The sequence below is a fragment of the Antennarius striatus genome, chromosome 10 (assembly GCF_040054535.1).
Source record: "Antennarius striatus isolate MH-2024 chromosome 10, ASM4005453v1, whole genome shotgun sequence".
Classification (NCBI taxonomy): domain Eukaryota; kingdom Metazoa; phylum Chordata; class Actinopteri; order Lophiiformes; family Antennariidae; genus Antennarius; species Antennarius striatus.
This window is the reverse complement of record NC_090785.1, coordinates 7,460,644-7,484,806: the sequence shown is the minus strand read 5'-3', so window position 1 is coordinate 7,484,806 and position 24,163 is coordinate 7,460,644. Positions and strand designations below refer to the sequence as shown.

The window sequence follows — 24,163 nt, the reverse complement described above, 5'->3', positions numbered from 1 at the left end:
ATACCCAGAAACATTAGAGAAATTCTGGTTGACACCGTTAACATTTTGGAGAATACAAAAAGCAAAAAAAACACGTGAAGCATTAGTTAAAGCTCTCAATATAAATATGGAAACTGCAGCTGAAGTTTGCAAATGATGTTGCTTCTTATATACCATGTGAAATAATGAAAAGGCCTCCAGCTAGATCATGTGAGTTACACCAGGATAGAAGGTGTGGTAGTCATGGTATGAGACAACAAAGCCCAGAGAAAATTGTCTCATTGGGAGAAGTCTATCGATCTCAAGCTCTGCAGATTCTCAGAAAATCGGGTAAGTTTCTAAATTCATCACAGCAGACGAGCAATTTTTTATTTAATTTTGATGCAGTGTTTGTTTATCACCCATTGTAGTTATGCTCTGAAAGTTTAGTATAGAGTTTTACATTCAACTTACTTCCGCTGTGAACACTTTGAAGGTTAGCTGAATATATATTAATGTATTTTATTTGTAAAAAAAAAAAATTCATGGCGGCAATAAGGGACTTATAAACTAAGTAGCTGGTGTTGTGGCGATGCCTTTACAGTTTATGTAGTTTATCTGTAACAAATGATTTCATCGCTGGAGGGCGCTCACGCATCTTTTAGAAACTTTAATAACTTAAGCGTACTTGTGGAGATCGCCTATTTTTTGGATGTTCAACTACTACTTATAATTATACTAGATTTGAGTCCAATCGTTCTAACGTAAGAATGACAAGAAACAGCAATGGTAAGGTTTCACAGTGATTATGAAAAACACGTAACTTGATGGATGTACATTTAAATAGAAATTATTATCACAATATATTATTATCATCTTACTTGTTTGTTAATTTAATGGCAAGGAGACCATACAGATGAAAACTCTGGTTTTGATGTATTACCAAGTTATGATCTTTTGGGCTATTTTAAATACACATTATAGGGTTTATGCCGGATCCCGTCTGAAGAGATTTAATGCTGACACCTCACAGATTTCCACCCGTGGACTTACGTTGATCCTCCAAGTTTATTCATTCATTTATATATTATAAAAATTTGCTTGGATGTTGTCAAGGAATGGCTAAACATTGTATGATTACAGTTGTAATTGTGCCTTGGTTTAACCACAGACTGACTACAGATAGTGGAATTCACAGTGGCTCCAAGCCATGCTGTTTGTGTTTTTTCGAAAATGGACGAGAGTTGCACCTCTCCATTTTTCCACATTATCTTTGATGTCCACGTCCCCGTGGTGTCCGGGTGCTAGACCGACAGTGATGTGTTACGCGCCCCTGCCTTAGAAAACACAGCAGGAAAACTTCATAGAAATGGCGGAGGGTGCTACGACTCTTAAAAGCTTGCGAGTCCAAATGGGTAAGAACAGCTTTGGCAGTTTTTCTTATCTTTTAAACCTACCGTGTCTTACATTGTAGTATTGTTTTCTGGCAACTACCGCCACGTACCGGGTTGTTTGAACATGTAAACGCGGGAAGAGTCACTGGCTAGTAGCGTTAGCTTTAGCTCGCTGACAATGGATGCGGAAAAAAATCGCAACTTCTCGCATCAGTCGTTCTGCATTTTGTTGAATATATCATCCCTTACCGAAAGCTGTGTTTATAAATTACATACAAATCTAACTTAAACGAGCGGTTTTAGCTAGCTTAAAGTAGCTACATGTAATGTTAGCTAGTCATCTATTCTAAGTCACATCTCGAAGCCTGAAGCCGTCTGACATATCACGACTTCTATCACGACTGAAACATTAGCGCTTCTTGTCTGGCTAGCAAGTCAGAAGCACTAGCATTAGCCTCTCTGTATTTATCCAGACTATATAAATTAAGTAGTTTATGTAGAATATATCAGGCCAGCTAGACAAACTGGATGCTGTGTAAACGAAGCTAACTTTTTGTAACCTGTCTGACATTCAGTAGCTGGGATAGTATTACCCATCACGCTGGGTATGACTACCATGACAATCCTGCTATCCCATTTAGGAACGCTATCTCGCGATTATTATTATTTTTGTATATTTTATGTGAAAGTTGACAGCGATGACAGTAACTACAAATGAAACCAATCACATTTCGTGCCTTTACCGTACATTAGCATTCTGTTAATGACCTTCTCCAATATTGTGTTCTTTCCTGTATTGTAGACATTAATGCGTTTACGTTGACATATGGCATAACCCCCCTCAAGTCTCCAGGGAGGGGAAGAACTATAACAATGTCTGACCTGAATTTAACATAAAAGCTGAGTTTTTAGATGCTGGTAGTGAACTCTGATAACGAAACAATGCTGCATGATCTTGACACCTCTTAATGAAGTGATTAAATCGTTCCAGATCATTTAGCATCCCTGTTTCCTTTACAGTGAAGTGAAGTTTAAAGCAAACCATTTGAAATAGGACTATTTAAAACTGTAGCAGCAAAAACCTCATAACAAGGCCTGTGTCATATGTGCCTCAGCTGACCCTGTCCAGACTTGAACTCAGACATGGATGCTTATTTCTCTGGGCATGAATACACGATTTGTTTTGACTTGAGCTGCGGATTGGTGGAGAGATTTTTAGTGTAAGAGGAAGGTTTCTGCATACTCAATATGGGTGTAAGCATGCTGTATTCCTGGCAGCAACCGGACCGTATTTAAGGCTGATCGTCTTCCCCTTTCTCTTACATTTCCGTTGAGTAGTTTCAGTTTGGAATTTACATCCACCCAATTCTGTGGTTTTAATCAACAAAATTTCTCAAAGGTTAGAGCAATGTGAAACGTTTGCATCATTGTTTTGCAAGGATTTTAAGGATACCAGTTTTCCTGGCTGTCACTCAGGGCAGAAAACTGTTTTCAGTAATTAGATTCTGTTCAGAATGTGGCTTCAGAGCTTTTCCACAAGAATGTCAGTAAGGAGAAACTGTGCCCTGCTATTATGAAGGGAGATCACACCACTGGAAGTCACACTGCAAGGTTATCCTGATCCTGGCACAGCAATTCTGCTACTGCAGAAGTGGAAGCATAAGAAATATTTCCGTCTTGGATCTGACATACCGTAGCGTTGCTCTTTTACAACATATGTCCCATCAACATTTCTAGTTTGACCAATTGAGTAGAGATTTCATAATGTGTGCAGAGTCATGCTTCTGAGGCATAGTGAGAGTAATGTGCTACTTAAACTACAGACGGCTAAAAAGCTTGGTGTGTATTAAAAGAGATTGTTCCACAGTGTATATGATTCAACCCTCTTCTTAATTCTAATGTGTTTAGGTTTAATAAGTGTATGTGTAATTGTGTTAATGAAATTACAGTTTGCCTATTTGCAAATAAACATTCCGAAAATTTATTGAAAAGTTGATCTAGAACAAGAAAAATGGTTATGTTTTGGCCTTGAAAGATTATTCTAACCTTGATCTCTACAAGAAAATGTAGTCCACATGAAAGAGAGACTCCCTAGGAAACGGACGTGTCATCATTATCTACCAATACTGCAAATAGCCAAGGCTTATCGTAGCTTGAACCAGTCTGGAATAATCCTATAGAAAATCTGGTGTGTTTGTGTGCATGCACATACGCGTGTGTGAGCATGCAAATCTTGAACCAGCGATCGGAAGCTCTGTGCCGCAAATCTACCAGAATTGATGTTATTTTAGTTAACTACTACATAAGACTGTTTAACTGATGCTGGATGCAAAAATAAAATAGAAGTTGTTGCTCTTTTGGTCAGTAGCTTTTCCTGTTAGTGTGTTTTTTGCACAATATGTAAAAGGCTGATAATGTGCGTTTATATTTATTGACCTGTAATAAAGTTATTTAGTCATTGTGATAATTGCTGGTAAATAGAGCTGATAATACAAAGTCAAATTGTTGTCATTTACTTAACAAGAATATCACCTACTTAATGTATGTCGTGGCAGGCATCAAACATTTAAATGTCAGTGACCATCAAACTGACATAAAATTTGGCCACAAATCACCATTTGACAGAACATTGTCTTTTATTTGTGAGTTGTAGTTCCTTGAATGTAACATCACAATGTATGGAACCCAGTACTGCAAAAGTCATGTATTGTCGTTGTTGTGTTACTTATGGTGGGAAATCCAGTGTAAATAAATACTTCCATCTTTACTTGGGCCCTCCCTTGAACCCCCAGGTTATATGTACAGAGTGTGCATTGTTGTTATATGAGTAGATACTGCATTAGTTGCTTCAGCTCGTTCCTGCAGTTCATCGAAGCGTTGGAGGTAGTAAGACTTACCTCCAAACAAACAAAGGTATTTAAATGGAAGAGCTGCTATTTGTGTGGATGTACACATACCTGTACATTTTACAACTACACGTACAGTAGTTGGCCGATGGATACAACATCAGCTGAGACTGGATCTCGTTCTCTTTCGCAAGGTGAAGACGTTGGGCGTGCAGTCTTCTCACTTTCACATTTCTTTTCATATAGTTTATCATTATTTGCAAAACACATATATTTAATTATACACTGACACAGCATGCATGTCTATTGGTTGATTAAAAAACTTTTTTTTCTCCATAATCTAGAGGGGTTTGAGGCTTTTTTACAAGGCTGGAATGGATTAAAATGATTTTAGTTATTTCTAAATAGATAAGTATTGTCTGACTTACGAGTTTTTTGACTTACGAGCTCAGTTACAGAATGGTTTACCGGTAACCCCGTGTCTCAAGGTACTACTGTACATGTACATTAGTACCTTTGTACCTGTACATGTACAAAGGCCTGCATTATTTGTACGCAGCACAGTGGAGGTTGAGAGGAGGGATGTTATGTTGCTTGCAATCTTCACCCCTTAGATATCATTTAACTTTTCACATTTTTGGCCACTACATATTTTACTTTCCTTCCCTCATTTACACAAACTACAAATAAAATATGTGAAGTTATTGGCCATGAGTAGCAGCTAATTACCATTTATTTGTGCAAATTTAAAGTCTTGATTATAGTATTTGGTTGGAGTCAAAAATCCCGATAGCAGTAAATAGTTGTCACTCTTTCATTATATAGTGCAGACACTTCCTGCTAGTGAACAGCAAACTACTTAATGAAGCTATGCAGCAGGGTAAACTGTACAGTAGGCTGTGGTTTAGAGTCCTAATCCTCTTCCCTACTGTTAAAGGTTTTTAGATATGCCTAAAATAAAGCATTTGATCAAAATTAACAGTTGACTTGGAGTGTCATGACGTGAAGCTAGCTGACCTGATTCATGTCTGGGGTTTTTGGTGTCCTGCTTGCTGTTTTGTGTCATTACCGTTCTCCATCGTGGTGTTAACTGCTACCACATCTGGATGGCCACTAGAAAATATAAATATGCTTGTCATTTGACAAGTACATCATTTGACCGATTGTACTTGCAAACTTTTACTTTAGTGATATTTTCAGTACAGTGTTAAGTAGATGATCTGAATACTGTACCAGTAATTCCTCTGTCAACCTCCCTGTTGACCATCAGAAACAACTGCTGGTTTTCTGTAAGTGAGCAGAAATTGTCCACTGAGCTTCCAGTGTTTTTGACCTGTGGCTACATGGTGAATAATGTTTCTGTCATTATCACTATAGATGCACAAACTTATCAAAACATGACAAGGTGTTTCTGATTGATCATACTACATTACATGAACAGCTTATAATGACAATGATCATTTGAGCAGCCTGCTTAGTCGTGGGTTTCTTCCTCCTACCCTCTGAAGTATGTTAATGAGTGACAATCTCCATAGTGATGAAGTGATGAGATGCAGACGCTCTTATTGGCTCCTTTATTTCCATGGCACACCTGGCTCTCTTGAGGTTTGCTGGAAAAACAGAATTTCTCCTTATGACTCATGTTATTAACACATGAATGTGTTTGTCAGTGTAGAGTGCGTTGATTTTACTCTGAGGTGATTTGGTTTTCTCCTTTTTTTTATTTTACAGCCTCAATGTTTGTGACCAAATATTATAATGTCTACATTTTAACTGAACAGCTTTATACTGTCTGCGACTTTTTACTCTCCACTCAGCTTTAGACTTTCCTCTCAAGATGACCAAATTGAGGTAACTTTAATTTTAAACCATCTCATGTTATTGAGGTACTATAAAAAGTGGGTTGTGCTATTGAAAATGAGTATTTTGGCTCTTAACAACATAATTTGAAGATTTTTTTTGAAAATCAGTAGTTTATTCTAAATCCACCGGCATTGAAATGCCATGTCAGCATCGTTGCATTCACAGGCTGATTATCTTGTAAACCCTAGACATGAATTAGTCTTCTGTGAATTGACATTTTGAAGTAGAAAATATCTTAGTATGATGATATGAATGTATGTTATATTTCTCCATTATAATCGTTACATTTTGTTGTCTTAGTCGTTGTTGTCATTTTATGAATTACATTCAGATGGAAAATCAGGGGATTTATTTTACCCTAAAATGTAATCCTGTCTGGACGTAATGCACACAATTATTGATCAGTACATGGTTATTTTAGAGAGTACATTAATAAACCTAGTCCCTCATATGTCAGTGTAAAAGCTCTATTTAATTCTCCACCTTCTTCTAATGTTAACACAAAAATGACTTTGATTTACCCATCTTCCTCCGCATCAGATGCACCGCCCTCCCCACACCTCCACCTCTGGCATCCACCTGCACATACACACTGATTAAGTCCTCACAACTTGCATATGCCTTCTTCTTTTATTCACACGTTCTGTCTTCAGATCTGGTGAGCCGTGTGTAGAAGAGGAATGGTAGTTATGACAGAGTCTGTTGAAATCACAATGTCCCAACTGAGTGCATTTAGTAGCTTAAGTCAACAGAAAAATGATGCCCACATTAAACAGAAGAGGTCAGACTACATTGTGTTTGCACGACCAATGACGGGTTAACCTTCCATTGAAATAAACCCGTTGTACCATCTCCTGCTTTGGAGGGCAAATAGATTGTCATAAGCAAATATGGAGTGAATGGAAATATACAATAATGTCTAATTACTTTATTGGAAACATTTCTTTTGTACTTGACAGAAGTTCTGTGTTTGTTCCTGAGGCCCAAAATGCTAATATATCCGTGTTTGTTTGATCAGAATGTTTTGTTGTTCTGCAAGGGATATTGTGTTTTTTAGTGGCTCATGTTGTTTTTGTAAAAAGTTTTGGTCAGTTGTTAACACCAGATTTAATTTTTTGCTATGTTAGCAAGACTAATGGGAGATAAAAATGCAGTTTGTTTTTTTTTAGCTGGAGTTTGGGGTTGAAGTGTCACAAATGCTATGAACTGCACACATCCTCTGGGAAGCAGCTATAGACCTGGACCCTTGTGAGTTTCTTCGACTCAAGACAATCACTACTGCTACAAAGTACAGATAGCCAGCGAACGACTACTTACTCCGTCAGTTCTCTTTGCTTTGTCTGGTTTGTCATAGCTCTGATAGTTGGTTAGAATCTTGAAAATGAAATAAAGTCAACTTAATCCTATTTCAATTGATTGGTTACATTTCATAACTCTGATAGTTGGTTAAAATCTTAGGGTTGTAGGTAATAGCTAAAAAGCATCGAATGGAAAACTGGACTCGTGGCATTTGACAATATAGTGATTCCCTCCTGACTCTGGTTTTGCTGTGTGAATTATAAACATTTTTAATAGGACAGAAGGGATTTTTTTCATCTAGAGGTGGATTAGGTGAAAAATCTGATAACAATATCAGCAGCATGTTAGAACTGTGATTGCACGCTACATTCCAAACAGTCAATGTTGCCCTCTCACAAACACAGATGTCATTTTCTTTATAACCCACACAAATTGATTCAATTACAACAATGTATTAGTTGAAAAACAATTTTAGCAGTGGAGACTGTGAGAAACTTTCAGTCTTTATCAATAACGTGAATATCCCATGACGGATAGTCACTCTGTGTTTTTGTCAGCAGTTCTGCAATCTGAATATGCACTGACACGGAGAAACGGCTGATGCTAGAACTCATAAAGCGTCATCGTGTCCTCGCGGCTTCCTTCCTTCTGCCCCCTGTATCTCTAATGATTTTCCTGTGAATGGTTGTGGCTGAAGAAAGCACCACTGACCCTGTGGTGGTCCCGCCATCATCAGCATCATAATAATAATAATAATAAACCTTTATTGTTCCACAGTGGGGAAATTTGACATGTCTGTAACCTCTGCCTCTGTCTGGACTCCTTCCCTCCCCACTGTAACCAGTTTTCAACACACTCAGGATGACATTTGTGTGGTAACAAGATAGTCACACATGATTGATGGGTTGGTGCAAAAGCTGACCTGACTCTATTTAATATTTAATTATTTACATTTTGTTGACTAGTTATATTTTCAGGGGCGGTCATGTTTTAAAATGTGCCTCACTGTATCCCTGAAGCTCAGCAGCCCAGTCTTCTGAGCTTGTCACAGAAAGCGGTCTCTGGCTGGCAACAGGATTGACTATGAGTAGGGCATTATTCCGTTCTTGAATAGCTAGATTGTTCTGTAGCTTCAGATTCATTGGATTTCTTTCTTCTGTTAAGCAAACAGATGAAAGAAGAAGAAGATAAACGGCTGATTGGAGACAGATAATCTATCTTCAATTGGTTTGCGCTAGCCATTCGCCACATCGCCTTAGGCGAAGTAAATTCCATATGGCTACAAGATTTTCAGCTTGTGTAGCCACAGTGGCGTTCTTATTTTTAGGAAAAAAAGGCTAAAACGTACAACTTTTTTGGACTCGCTAAAATCCCCTAGCGATAACAAACTTTTACTCTCGCTAGCGCCGCTATTTCCGTTGGCGCATTTCTGTCGCACCATAATGACGGAAATGCGCCGACGGAAATGCGGGTCACTTCGGCTATTTCCGTCGGCTGTTTCCACATGCCGATGGAAATAGCCGAGGTGACTCGAATGCTCCCGATCATTAAATATGCACTCGAGTCATGACCTCCTTTCGTCCAATGAAAAACAAAAGGATTCTATTTTTACAAGCTAAACCCGCGAATTGGTGTACGGCAAGGTGAGGACGATAGATTGAAATAAATTAAGAATCCAGTGTTATATAGTAGAGTTTGTGTTAAAATCCTAACTGAAAAACAAATGGTGAATGCTGAGAGGGGGTAGGAGTTGTGACAGACCAATCAGAAGGTAAATGAAAGATATTATCAATACTTTTTTGTAGTCTTAGACTTTTAATCCCTATGACCGGCAGGAATAACCAGCGATGTACAGTATGTAAATGTGTATTCACCTTGTTTGCTATTTTTCATGCCTTTTTAAATTGAAATGAAAAATCATATTATCGAATTAAAAAAACTAAACAAAACTATGGCATACCAATGGTTTTAGTGGTGGTCAAAGTTAAAATGTCTTCTAGTCAAAGTAAAACTTACAAGTAAACATTGGGTAATATTTTGTATGACTGTTTCTTCAAATAGTGAATGCAAGTTTTCAATTGTTGAATCTCACATTTCTACCTGCATAAAGTAGGATAGAAATAAAGATAGTTAAGCTTGAACTGTTGACTTTAGTGTATTTTTGTAGGTAAACTGAACAGAAGATTTTGACCTCAGAATGCAGGAAAACAACCCCATTTTCTAAAAAATTTCCCGGGGGAGGCCATACCCGCCCTGTGAGGGGGTACCCCCCTACACACACACACACCTACCCCGCGACAAGCATTGGTCGTCAGCGCGCTACTCCACTGTCTTGGACACAGAATGTGGCTTACTCAATTCTTTTACACTGAGCCACAGTGGCTTGGTCTTACTACTTCCTAGTGCAAACCCAGAGATTTGAATTACTAATCAAGTCTGGTTCTTATGTTGTTATTTGATATTATATAATGTACGTGTTTTGAGTGATATAATGTGAAAGGACTTGAGTTATCTTGGTCTAAGTAGGTTCACAACAACTGAACTGAAGTCTCTTGGATGAAGAGGTGAAACGTCTTTGAGAAACTTTAAGTCCAGTGGACTGATTTAAATAACTTTGAATATCTTAGTCTAAGATTTGGGTTTTTTTTAATATTCAGCTGCAGCTGCACAGGCGCAAGCTGAGGAGCGCCGCAGTGTAGCAGGAAACAGTCCTGGTCCTACAAACAGCACAGCAGCTAACCCTCAAGGATGTAAGCCAGGTAAAGCACACAGCATCTTAGCACAGAAACAGATTGGTTTCCACAGATACTGCCCCGTCACTCCTCTCTCTTATAATCTGTACCACTTCCCCCCCCTGTCAGCATGGCTTACTGTAGGTAAATCCAAGTCGTCATCTTATTACCGTAACGGTTGGTAAAGCTCATTAATGAAAGTCACATACATACATCTGCCTACCTGATGCAAAGATTTTGTGACACTACACTGCAGTGTAAATACTCATTTGTTTGCTCAATGTTTTGCTTCACATGACTTGCATTTTAACTAAGTATAAACAATATGGTTGCAGTGATTGATGGTTCAACACTTAGAATAGACGACCGGCTGCGAGTGGCAAAGGAGAGGCGAGAAGAGGCAGACAAACAACACGGTAAGATGGTGAAAGTGTTTTAGCTCAAGCCTGCTCTGACCTTTCTAACTACACTTCAAATTCCATTCTTAAATACAAAGATAAAACACAACATATAGTTTGTTTTAAAATAGAAGAGGGCTATTTTAAAACCAAGATTTATTTCAGTCACCATTATAGTAATACAAAGTCAATTGGTCAATAATGTTGCTGATAGCAACCAAAAAAAACCCTGCATATTATAGCCTCACACACACACCCAACATGCATTTGCTGTCCATATGTGCTCATATGCAATGTGTGCATTCAGCTTTGCGAGAGTCTCAGATCATGGAACGGGAGCGTAAGGCCAAGCTGCAGGTGGAGCGTCAAATGGAAGAACGTCAGAAGAAAGTCGAGGAGCAGCGGAGAAAGGAGGAACAGAAACGGTTGGCTGCAGAAGAGAAGAGGAAACAAAGACAGGAGGAAGAAAAGGTTGGTGCAGCAGAGGTGGAATGTTGAGAGACTTAGTTGTTCATTTGATTTGACTCTTGTGACTAAAATGAGAAGACAGATCTTTTATTATGTCATTGATCAAGCAGCACACAGTGCAAACAATGAAATTACGTTTTGACTTTACTACAAGCCCCCATAAACAATTCACATGGTTAGTGCCTTGCTCAAGGGGATCATGGCAGTACTGTCGGTCCAATCTTTGTATTTGTGGCTTGGCCAGGACGTGAACCTCAACCCTCTGGTTTCCAACCCAATTCCTAACCCACTGAGCCACTAATAATACCTATAGGAGCAGCAGTGTTCCCTTATATGTTTAAAAATGTATGGGAGGAAGAATTTTGAAAGACAATGTTGATGAAATATTGAAGTTATTCTGTCTTTTTTTAAATATATGGTGTGTGTCTGGTGTGTGTGTCTGCCGTTCTTTTGCAGGAGCACTATGAGGCGGTGATGCGGCGGACACTGGAGCGTAGTCAGCGAGTGGAGCAGAGGACGAAAAGATGGTCCTGGGGGGGACTGTCAGACTCAGACGGACGAACAGGTAGAAGCCCTTCTTCACCTGAAAAATTCCCTGTTGTCTAGTTCCCCTCAGGTTAACTTATTACTTTCATCATACCACACCAGAATAGCCTCAAAAACAAGTTGGAAGGTTTACAGTTTGAAGCTTGTCTTGATTTCACAGTGCAATGTTGTTTGATCAGTGAAATTTTAAGCTGTGATTTCCCCCCCGCAGCTGATAATAATTTGAAATGATGTGTTGGGTATTGACATACATAACACTTGGGTTTGGTCCAGTCAAACGATGTGCTCCACACAGGAGCAGAAGGTTATCAACTGGAAGATTTAATTGTTGATCACATGCAAATTGTAAATCAAATCACAATTGCATGAGAAGATTCAATTTGTCTGCCGTATTTATCACTATAACGCTTGGCTGAATTATTAAGATGTGGAATTCTTCACACAGCCTTCTTGTAATTAATGTCATTTGGGAGGTACTGGAGTATCTGCTCAGAACTGACAAGCACACTTCTGGTTCTGGAATTTGGTGAGACAATGTAAAATGTATGGTGTACCCTCCTCAGTGGCTGAGGAGTGAAAGTGGTACAGCATGATTTATTTTAATAGTAAAAAAGATCCAATGAAGTTCAAATTTACTACCTAGCTCCATTTCTGTTGTTACTACTTTACTAAAGCCGTTTCTACTACTACAACCCGTCTACTAATTAACATCAATTCAGTATATAAAATAAATAAATAAAGCATCTCTTGGTGTTGTAAGGCACTTTTGATGAAATTGCTAAAATAGGAAAAGCAGACTCTCTGTAGACCAGATCATCTCGATTTAAGATGCTCTTGCATCTTTTTTAAATAAATCAAATTTATACCTGCTTGGTATTTTATGCTTTAGGTTGTGTCTAATGATTACTGGTCAGGCTTTGCTGTTCTCTCATCTCCTGTCTGAAGGATGCTCCTCATAATATTGTGTTTTATCGCTCCCATCTGAGAGATTTATTTTCCCACAGGAGACTCTGATGCCAGCGCTTCATCTCCAGTAACAATAGTTATCTCCCCTGCCTCACCAGAAAAGCCACCAAGGAGTCGACAAGGTTTTGTTTGTTGATAATTTGCTCACCATTGTAGCAACACAGCATGGCCTGGCACTGGCACTCCAGATAACTTGGTTTCCCCTTGTCCCGATCCTACCAACCCCTCACCTGCAGTCTGTCCCACTAACTGCTTGTTGTATGTATGGTGCCTGTGGTCTGAATCTGTCTTCTACAATATAATAGCTAGAAGTAAAGCTTTTGGTTTTCTCACTGATGCTTGAGAGCACTTTCAGGTTACATTGGTGAATTGGTATGGGACACACATCATAAGACGAAAATAACCTGGATTTTCTGGCATGAACCAGGATATGTTGTCGATGCGCTCTTTTTTGGAAAGTCCAAACATGCATCTGTTGTTTCTTAACCACAATATATCTGAAACCACAAGAAATTTATGATTCACTGTAAAATGTGCACTCATGTAAAAGCATGATATTTAGCATCACATTCACACTGCATATTGTATTCAGTAATACATTGGATCAACAGAGTACCGTATATGTTAATGTATGTAGATTTGTGTATTTTTATATGAATGAAGCAATGCATCACTTATAATACAATAGGGGCATTGAGATCTTGCAAAATGTTGTATTCCCTTTTGTGTACCCAGAAACCCATTCCCATTGGTTAAGCTGAAGTGTCAACCCCGCCTCCCTTGTTTGTCTGTCTCCCTCCCTCCTAGTGGACAAGCGCTCCACGTCCACCACAAACTTGAAACAGCCATCTGAGGCTGGCATCAGCAAACGCCTTTCCTCCTCCTCTGCAACCCTCGTCAAATCTCCTGACAAGAGTAAGTCTCCTGTCCCTCCCCGTCTTCCTCGTTTGGTACTTCCTTTTCCCCCTCCCTTCCTCCCTCCCTGCATTCCAGTACTGTGTTGACCAACATGTTATGCTTTTATAAGACAGGTGAAGGTTTTTTAGTGGTGACTTGTTTGTTCAGATCTACCAGGTACCAAACTAGATTATCTTGAACAAACCCAATTTCTCATCTGACTCTTGAGCACAGAGTGACCTCTGACCCCTGTGACCTCCATATCCAGGAGTTTACACATTGGTTCATTGGAGTAAAGACTGGTAAAAATTTCTTTAGCTTTCCAATTTCCACTCATGACACTATATTAGCACTATCTTCAAGATCCGCTTCACCCATTTACTATGTGCCTCTATGAATCGCCACCCAGTTGTGATTCACTAATAAATGTTCTTGTAGTGGTGTAGAAGACTTTTTAAAGTTTAATTTGATTTACAATACAGTAATCCCTCGTTACTTGCGGTTAATGTGTTCAAGGACCACTCGTGAAAAATGAAATTCCACGATACAGCAACAGACTATTTTATTATTTACGGTAATTTAAACATTTATGAACCCTCCCCATACTGATATTAAACCATCTCATATCTGTATTACTACATTCTTATAGACTGTTTAAAACACTTTAGTATTAAAGAAAAGTGTTTTTTGAATACATGGAATTGCGTTGCGTTCTGTGGGTCTCGGAACACACAAACACAGGGACACTGTCAACCAATAGCATTTGCGTACGGTATGATGTGACTACCTACCAAAAATCTGTGATGTAGTACAGCTGTGCATCTTGAAGCGTGAATAAACGATGGATTACTGTAAATGAAATGTAAGAATAATCATCACAAAAATAATTTTTCTCCACAGTTTCTGCTGGCTGCCTGAATCTATTACATCTGTGATATTTCTGATTTATCCAAATGTCAACTGGTTTTTATATTTATGCTCTTATTTATGCTCTTCCTTTCTCAGGCCCATGAATCTATTACAAAAAAAAACTTGTATCTTGTAAATTTCAACCACTGAGTGTTTCATCATTTTCTCTCAGGGGTTAAGCTGAGAAGTTTGTCTTGTAACCGGTTGCCTAGCAATAGCAATGCTGCTCAGGCCAGTAAAGAAGATGGCAAAAAGCCTCAAGTGGAACACAAAGGTGCAACAGAACTCCTCCATCCCACATTATGCTTTCATAACAAAGAAGCTGCTCATGGCACAATTCTCCAACCCACCACAAATGGCAGAAAAATTACTTTTGGAGATTCCTTATTGACCTCTTCCCAGTGCCTGATTGGCTTTAACCTCATTCTTATATCCATAGGCCGTTCCATGAAGATGAGAAGTTCCTCCCTCACAAGAGTAAGTGTGGGTAAGGCACAAACCCCTCCCAAGCCTGAAAAAGGGACGCCGGATGATCAAGGTGTCTAGCATGAGCAATCATCATTTTTATTCTCCCGTCTCATCGCTCAGGCTTCCCTTGTGGAATAACAAGCATGGAGTTTTGATGCAAATTCCGCTAATCCTGTTTTTTTATTTTTCAAAAAGCTCGACACTAACTCTTCTAACGGGGTTTGGAATAAATTGCTTATTTAGCTCAATACACCAGCTGTACAGGACCACAAACGCAGCTCTGGGCATTACTTTTTTTTGGCCTTGCTCTTATAATTTAATCTACTTGCTGACTGCTGAAGTACGCAAAGGCAGCTGCTAAGCTTCTCTACACTATCTGCCTGTGATTAATTGGGAACACTGTGCTTGTTCTTTGTATGCCGTAACCTCTTTAACCTACCAGATCCTGTTGGCTTACTTAAGCCTTTTACTTTCTTTCTTCTTAAGTGTCAATCCAGGGATAGTTTTGGCACGTGCCATGTCTGCACTAACGCTGTATCGTTTCACCGTAACAAAGTGTTGATTGTTTCCTCCCTCCCAGATGGCGCCATTGCAGGATTTGTCTGTGGGCCTTGCTTTAATGTGGTTTATGTCAGTGCCATCTCTCCTTGTTACATTCAGAGCACAGAAATTATTGCAGCAGTTGATTGCTGTCTCCATATTGCCCTTAACCTCCAGTGTTTTGTTTGTCCTACAGCAATCTTTTGTGCAAAGGAGTTGTAAAAATGTTCCTATTTATGTTTGTCCTGTGTTGTTGGTCTATGGAGTGATGCAACTTCTGACTTATTACTTCTCATTTGCAAAAACCGAAACTTTTACAAAGCTTTTTATCCCCAAACACATCGTCAAACAAGAATTATCGACTTTTTTTTTAACCTGGCTGTAGAGCAGTACATGGTGCTGTCACACTAGGACTGTTAACACAAAAATCCACCGCGACAGACGTCCTCTCAGTTTTGGAATCCAAAGGGAAACATGACTCAGCATTCTCCTTTTGCAGAGATAAAATTTACCAACTTACTGCAAAAATCAAGCTTCAAATCTTTTTCTTCTGGCACAATTTCTATCTCAGGTAGACAGAATGATGTGAATGTGCAATAGGTCATTCTTCCATTTCATGGTAATAGCTCTTTGGCTCCACAGTGGAAATCAAGGTCTACCAGGTTTTGTATTAAGGTGTTTTGTTTTATACTGACCATTTTTGTCACCCTCCTAATTTTAATTATCATTAGAACCTTTATTTAAACCCTCAGAAGGTTTTCGCAGCAGGAGCTAAAGATCTCGTACCTTGTGAGCCACTTGTCCCTTTTATTTTAACTTTTCACCTGCTCACCAATTGCAATCCTTCTGTTGTCTTTAAAATTCATTAATGTTTTTTTCCCCATCAGCAATTTTCCTCACCCACAAGAATCCACTGATCTCACATCACTGATTACCTTAAAACCTTATAACTGTCTTTTACTGCCAAAGTAATTTGATTGCTACAGAATGTTAACAGTTAAAGACAGTAGTTAAGGTGCTTGTTGAGGACTAACCTTTGGTTATTGATGTTGATTCTTTGCTTGTGGTTAAATCACATGGTGACCTTTCTAAACCCGATTGCTCACCCTCTTATCCCCCATTCTCATCCACTCTTTCCCTCTTGGCCTTTTTCTCCTTTTATTTTTGGATGATTTTTGTTTTGTTTTGTTTGGCCAAGTAAATCGCAGGCCACCGGCCAGCACTGTGGACGGAGGGTTCCTTAGTCGCCTGCTCACGCCTACCCAGGCTTCACTAGCTAGGAGCAAGAGTGCCGCCGCCCTGTCAGCCGAAGGAAAAGATGCTCCAGGTAACCTCCTCATAGGAGACCCTGACTGAGAGGAGGGATAGAACGACACAGACCCTGATCCTCCTCCTCGTTTTGTAGTTAGTGTCATTTGCTCCCCGTATCACTTTGCTATATCTAGGCTCAACCTAATCCCATGTTGCTGACCGTCGTGCTTTTGGAATACAGTAGTCCTTTCAAAACAAATGACGACCTCTTGGTGGTGGTGGAATTACAGAACCTGCTGCACAGCTTCTTGAGTTTACAAGCCACTATTGTAACCATCAGCTGTGTATGTTATGCATGTATGGTAGTTATTTGGAGCAAAGTACACTCATGTGAGACAGAGTACAGTTACTTGGTTATTTGAATGTGGTGTGCAGAACTGAGCAGGGGTGACTTAGCTTGACGCTGTACCTGAGGAGGCTCAGTGTAGGGGGAGATTTGTGCTAAGCTGCTTACCTGTTGGTTCTTGTTAGGTGAGAATCAGAATGTTGTCCTATTGCATGTGTTCTGTTGGTTTGATCAGACTGCCTTAGGCCCCAATAGACAGTTTTAATTGTCAGCATTTCTATTGAAATATAGTGTATTGAATTGCTTTAATTAAACAAATGAAATTTTGATTGACAAGTTGTAGCGTAAGATCCTCTGGAGCTCCTATTTTATTGTTGCAATTGAAATTGCTTGCATTACTTAATGCTACGCCCATCATCTCTTGACATTTTCTCCTGAAATGGAAAATACTCAATTGGAAAACCCTGTCTCTCTCTGATGCTGCAGCTGCATTCCCTGTTTTGGTTTCAGGTTTTGGTGTTTATTGACTGGTCATTATAAATCCATTAGTGGCTATTGACTTCCTGCAAAGTATAGCTACAGTGGCAACATGACGCATTTGCATTAGCAGCGGTGCTGGAAGCTGATAGCGGGGAACATTTCATATTAATCATTAAGTATCTGCTCAGTGTGCAGTCAGAATACATCTCAGTACCTTTGTAACCAGGTTGTGACAGGCAGAGTTAGGATTTGGGATTATCGTGGCTAATCCCTCTACTGACACAGAAGGCTCATAGCCAGTGTTCAAAAGTGTTTGTCCTAACCAAGGATAGGCTACTCTTAAACTTAGTGCTAATGCTAGTCCCTTTCACCCATTGTCAGTTCCAGGCTTATAATGAATTAGCAGTATTATAGATGAGTTGTTCCTCTTTACATACAACTGCAGGACTAGAGGAGGTTTGGTCCTGAAAACATAGCAAGTATTCATGTCTGTTATGGTACGATTGTAGAAAGGACTGACACTTTCATTTTTCATTAATAATTTAAGAACACAGCAAACCATATGTGGTATTTTAACTGTACTAATAAACCTGAGTGTTACATGTGTGTGAAGTGTTGTGTTGCTGGTAGGTTTTGTATTGTCTCTGCTGTGTGGTAATGTCTCCCAAGCCGAAATGTTGAGTTTTGTTCATGTTCTGCCCTATCAAAGCTTCACAAATGAAATATTTGTCTGCATTGATTGCATTATCTAACAGTTCACTTTTTTGTTTGTGTGCTCTTGTCTCTTTACAAATATCTTCTCCTGCATTTCTTTTTACTATCATCTGCCCTCCTCCTATCTCTCTTCTCTTCCTGCTTTCCCTCTTTCTTTGCTTACATTTTCTTTTTCCGTCTATTTGCTCTTTGCTGCTGTGCTGCCCATCTCGGCTGCTTATCGCACCTCCCGCTGGCTCTGCTCCCCTGGCCCTGCGATGAATTTGTGCTTTACCAGAGTGTCACCTGTGTCCTCGTTCAGCCTCGGCCAACACCCTGCAACCGGCACGTGGACCTGTGCGCAGCCGCAGCATTGACCGGCAGAAGAGCGGCATGACCACCGCTGTGTCATCCGATAGAGCTCTCGACTCGTCTCTGGTGAGAACATCCCTTCACATACATACAACTCATATCATCAGCCTACAAATAAAATGAGATAATTACGAAAAATTTCTGAAGCTTTCCCTGCTGACCTTTCCCTGGTTACTCCTGCCTGTTCCCTTCTTCTTAAGCTACTTTTTTCTAACTTCATTAATTAAGTGCAGCATGTCATATACTCAACATTAATCTGTAGAAAAATAACTGGAAGTTATTATTAACTAATAGCGCACGTCTCTTGACTTATTCTAGTATTCACAGGAAATGACGCTGGCAGTAATTTTACACCACTGCATTGTTTCTCCAAGTTTTTGTATAATTTATTGAAATGCTGTCGTTCTGTACTGTATATTTGTCTAGCAGTTATGCATGAGAATTAGGTTAAGTGTTTGCAGTGCAGAAAGTAAACATATGGTGAGTTGGTATTTACATGTAAATGTTACCATCCCCATTAAATTTATCCCGCAGTAACAATGAAAATAAATGAGGTGTTCCGTTTTAATATTCTTTTTAACTCCGTACACAAATGGAAATGAAAGAAAAACATATAAAAGTTTACTGATGGATGGAATTGAGACTGATTTTTTACATCAAGATAAGATCTCTCTCCCCACCTGCCCTGGCACACACATATACACAATGAAGGTAGATGATTTTGAAACATGACTGTTCATTTCAGTTGACCTGTAAAATATAAATGATAGGAAAAGCATTTTAGAAAGAAATTCCTGCCTTTTTCTGGGAGCTATGTGGAAACCATCACTAACCTGAAAACTTTACTGACCTGGGTTTGGGTGGTGAGAATGACTCCAATTTATATGCACATACCTGGCTACATTTGACTGTCAAAGTGCTGCTGCAGGAAGATAACCATAGGGAAATTATGTTCCTCCTGCTGTTGTTTAACCTCTGCTTGTCAATCAAAACATTTTGCCTGAATTTTGGCCTCACTGACTGACATCTCAGATGTTGATTATTTTTTGTGCCTTGCTCCCTCATCTACAAAGCCTGCCTATTGTCAGCTGTGTCTGTGAAGACACATTGTCATAGTGTAAGACAAAGGGAACCACAGCGCCCTGAACAGACAGATCAGAGTATGCAAAACAACATGCACAGAAAGATGTGATAGATCACATGAGTCAGGCATTGTGTTCCACTTTGGTTACATGCTGACTGACCTAAAGTCCCCAAAGCTTTTTGTTTATGATGCAAATTATTGAAATTAACATAGACATTTCATGTTGGGTAAAACGTAAGAGTTTTGCATGATCCTTTGCAGGGCAGTGATAGTCAAAGATTTAATCTCTCCTTCTGTCCCTTCTTCATGGAACCACAGAAGGACAAACAGATTAAGTCCCCAGGAGGGCATCGTCCCCCTTCCCCGTCTGCTACCCTGGGACGTAACCGTTCACCATCTCCGGCCCCCAGTCCAATTCCAAAAAGGACCCCGTCCCCATCAGCTGCCAAGTAAGAGTACAAGTCCTCTCTTCTGCAGATGTACTACTGTAGTTGCATTAAACACAGATGGATCCATATTTTCTACTTCAAAGGCAAAATACCAGGACACGACCATCTTCACCTTCCGCCATGAAACAACGGCCCCCATCCCCCCAGCCCACATCAGCAAAACCTCCACCTATCCAGAAACCAGCTCTCACACCAACTGGGCCCCCGACCCTGCGGAAGAGAGACTCCAAGCCTAAGGATCTGTGTCCAGTTCAGGCTGTGTCACCACAGTCCGCTGATTCCAGCAAGACCAAAGACAAAGATGGTGAGCAATGGTGGTGGTGTTAAATCCATGCGGTGCATTTCATAAAAATGTGTATATCTTGTTCTAAAAGGTGTTTAATGCAGACAGACTAAATAACCACTTATAATAAATAACGTATTTGTTCTCCTTGAATAGATGAAAGTCATGTTTGTTCTCATTCACTGAGGCACGTTGTCCTCCGGGGATTACACAGTGGCTGCTCACTTCCTCCTAATGCACACATGGGTTAAATGCAGTGACTGAATTTCCCGTTGGTTTTTAATGAGAAGATGAACTTCATTTGTCACATATAGTCATATTCAGTAAAGTACAGGGAAATTAGTTCTCTGCTTGTAACCTATTTGTGAGGAGCAATGAGCAATCGGTATGTCTGACTGAGGAGAAAGGTGGAGTTCATTATCTTGTTCAAGGAATCTTTGACCTCTGTCTTCACTGCAAGGACAAGGTTCAAACCACCAACATGCCGATAAGTGAATCATTCTGCCCTGTGTGTCCGCTTGCAGTAAGTCTCAGTGGAGCAGGGAAGCTATTATGTTCCAGCTGCAGTCATATCCTGTGAAAGAGATAAAGTTCTTACTGCTGCCCCCTCCTGGAAGTAGTCATGTTCTGCATGATTAAATGGTAAAGCAATGGTTCAGTTCATCATACAGGCAGGCAGTATGAGAAACATACAAAAGTTCATTATACGTATACATTTCCTTTTATAAATCAACCAAATGAAATTAAAAACCCTATTTTTGCTGATTTTGTTGCAGTTTTGTTAATTGATTTGCAATTCAGCCAATTCGTTCAGTTACTAATGAATTGGCTCTTCTGTGTTGAGTCATGCGCCTGTTGAGTGGTTGTTTGGTTTCTCCTATGTAGAGATCTGACCATTCCTTGTGGCATTTCACTGCACAGAGCAGGTTGCTCTGGGTTTGGGCTCTTTTGAGAACCTACAGAGACAGCATAGCTATAGCTTAATTCATTTTCATATGTACAGTGTGCCCTCATCACTTGCAATGAATGCATTCCAGGAACCACACGTGAATAACGAATTCCACTATATATATTATTTACGGTAATTTAAACGTTTATTAACCCTCCCCGTACTGATATTAAAACACCTTCTATCTGTGTTACCTTTTCCCACACTCTTATCGACTGTTTAAAGCACTTTTGTGTCTCACAGAAGTCCGAGCGTTGATGCGCGAGGCCGCCCTGTTTATCCTATTATATACACGCAATCTGCAAAATCCCTGGGTGTGTAATCTCATATTATCGACCCCATTGTGTGGGTCTTCAGTCCCTCAGTGAATAATCGTAATCAAAAGTTCCAATATGCCCAAAATAAGCATGTGAAAGTTGCAGAACTCTGTCAGGCTGTGTTCTTCTCTATTCCACTGCTGTCCTTTTCTGTCACCTAGCAGCCAACTATGAATGTCAGTATAACATAGTGTCTAATGTTTCTTCTATATTTGTCTGCACACCTGTCAGACTCTAGAGCTTCTGTGGGCACCAACTCAGCCGCTGAGGCAGCCAAGATACTGGCAGAGAACCGCAGGTTGATGCGAGAGCAGAAAGAGAGAGAGGAGCAGCTCAGGATACAGAGGGAGGAAGAGGAGAAGTGCGTATATGGCTCTTTATTCTGTTTAATTTTATGTTTGATAACAGCTGGGTACCGTCAGGATCACGATTGTGATTTTTATCATCCCAGGGTGAGGAAAGCAGAAGAGGAGCGTTTAGCGGAGGAGGCTCGACTGAAGCGGCTCGAGGAGGAGAAGAAGCTTGCAGAAGAGAGGAGAATTAAAGAGGAGGAAGAGGCTCGCCAAGCAGAGGAAGATCGGTTAAGACTGGCAGAGGAGGAGGCAGTGAAACAGGCCGAGCTCCAGAGGGAGAGAGAGGAGGCTGAGGCCAAGGCCCAAGAGGAGGCGGAGAGAGTCCGCCAGGAGAGAGACCGCATCATGCAGCAGAACCAGCAGGAACGAATGGAGAGGAAGAAGGTATTGGTGGCCTGATAAAGAGGAGAATTTTCATATTTAAGAAGCTTTTTCTGTTTTTCTCTTAAAATAAAAGTCCAAACTGACAACATTGTAGTTTATTAACTTAATTTTTTTTATTGTATGGATCCCATTAACAAAGCTGCGCGTTTCTCTTTCAGAGGATTGAAGAAATAATGAAGAGAACAAGAAAAGGAGACCAAGATGACTTGAAGGTGAGCTCACATCCATTTCATTGACCCCAGATGTCCAAAAATATTTTGGGTTTGTCATCATGCTCCCGTCTCCTCAGAGAGATGTCTGCGATGACGATAAATGTTTACCGGAAAATGAAGACGACTGCATGGAGCAGATGAACTCTGACGCCATGAGTACGTGTTTTCCTTCCTTCACTTTCACACAGATGACAGGATATCACATATCACCAAATTTATTCATTGGTTATTTAGCCATCAAGAGTTTCTTTTTCTCTGCTTTTGTATTTGCTCTCACGTTCTGTACATAACTTTGTAACTAATAATAATGTGCTGTCCAACTGTGTTCTATTCGTTGATCTCCTAGACCAGATGGATGACAAGGCTTTTGAGGCCAACACAGATGAGTTTCGTCTGTTCTCTGGTGAGCAGACGGAACAAGACGAGTCCCTGAGTGCCGTGAATGGAAAACCAGAGACTGACGACAAGGAGAATAGCAATGGGGTCAGCACAGATGAGAGTCAGGCAGAGTATGTCTAAATTCACTCCTGACCACTCTAGACCGATTGTAAATTTATTTTTTTCAAAAAGGTCCCTGCTTGTTTTGTGCCAAATTGACATTTTGTGAAGCACCTGCTGCTATTGCCTTGGATGTAAAAGCCAACAGCCATACACGGTGCCAGTTTTGTTCAGTCACATCCACAATGTTTTTGTTGGTGTTCGTTAAAAGGCCACGCAGCTGCTTAACAAATCACACAATTTTTGACCTATCAAACCAGTTTATTTCTGTCTTTTCTCCACCAGAAGTAAACTGTGTTGTGAGACATTTGTCTTCTAGAACATTTTATAACGTCTCCCCATCCCTTTCCAGTCCAACCCTCACGAGTTGCCGCGTCGAGGGCTCTGAGATCCTTAATGAGCAGGACTCCTCCAACGGTGGGTTGGTCTCAGGCTTCAACTGTAAATCAAATCAGTGGAGGCTTGAGGAACTCCTTGACCTAAATGCACACTCCAAGACACGGCCACTAACTGGGGCTGAGGACTGTAACCAAGTCTTGATTCACTGTGACGGGGCCTCAGATGGGACTAGGGTAACCTTCGAGGACAATGGAACCCCTGTCAACCCCCTGCATTCTTCTAATCAACCCATAGAAGCCCTTTCAGGTCAGAATCACCGATTATGATGCATTGTTTCAGAACATTTTGATACGCTGTTATTTTCTTGAGGATATATTTATCAAATAATTATCTTCTCACATTTCTGTAGAGATTTGACGCTGAGAAGCCTTTTTCCATTGTACTCGAGAAGTTCCTGTCCCGCTGAGAAATGTATATTCCTCCACCAGTTCCGAGGGGCTTCTTCCTGTTTCAGCTCCTCTTCCAGAAGGAGGAGCTCAAGGTGAAGCGGAAAGACCATGTCTTGTGCTGTATTTGCACATCAGGATTATTTTATGGATGCATGATACAGATGTTTTTCAACTAATATTTTTGTTCTTTTCCTCCAACACCCTTTTCTCTGTGGTTATTGTCAGACTGTAAACCATCTTTATGGATTAACACCACTTACTGCATTGTGTGTGAATGCCGTGTTGAAAGGAAAATGCCTTCATATTGTTGGCTCAACCTTTCAGCTCTTTAATAATTGCTGGGTGATGAGGTAAATTATTCCCTGACGGGGTCCCTAGTCTGTCTGTATGTCCATATCATGCATCCCTAAATAATGTTTA

The 24,163-nt window shown here is 40.1% G+C and overlaps 1 protein-coding gene across 8 annotated transcripts; it reads left to right on the top strand.

Moving 5' to 3' along the window:
- The first annotated feature begins 1,248 nt into the window (after positions 1–1,248).
- Positions 1,249–24,163, top strand: map7d3 (MAP7 domain containing 3). 8 transcript variants are annotated; one of them, XM_068324997.1, is made up of 20 exons: positions 1,249–1,373; positions 10,018–10,119; positions 10,428–10,508; positions 10,798–10,961; positions 11,415–11,523; positions 12,509–12,592; positions 13,278–13,385; positions 14,449–14,550; positions 14,716–14,763; positions 16,483–16,611; positions 18,353–18,492; positions 19,829–19,959; positions 20,043–20,263; positions 21,740–21,869; positions 21,960–22,245; positions 22,404–22,457; positions 22,535–22,613; positions 22,804–22,966; positions 23,308–23,600; positions 23,704–24,163. In XM_068324997.1, exons 1-20 carry the CDS (start codon positions 1,328–1,330, stop codon positions 23,709–23,711), a joined length of 2,478 nt encoding a protein of 825 aa, XP_068181098.1. In that variant the 5' UTR covers positions 1,249–1,327; the 3' UTR covers positions 23,712–24,163. The 8 variants fall into 8 exon arrangements, with proteins under 8 accessions (XP_068181098.1, XP_068181097.1, XP_068181100.1 ...); XM_068324996.1 differs by having other exon boundaries at positions 14,716–14,814; positions 18,377–18,492; XM_068324999.1 differs by lacking the exon at positions 12,509–12,592 and having other exon boundaries at positions 14,716–14,814.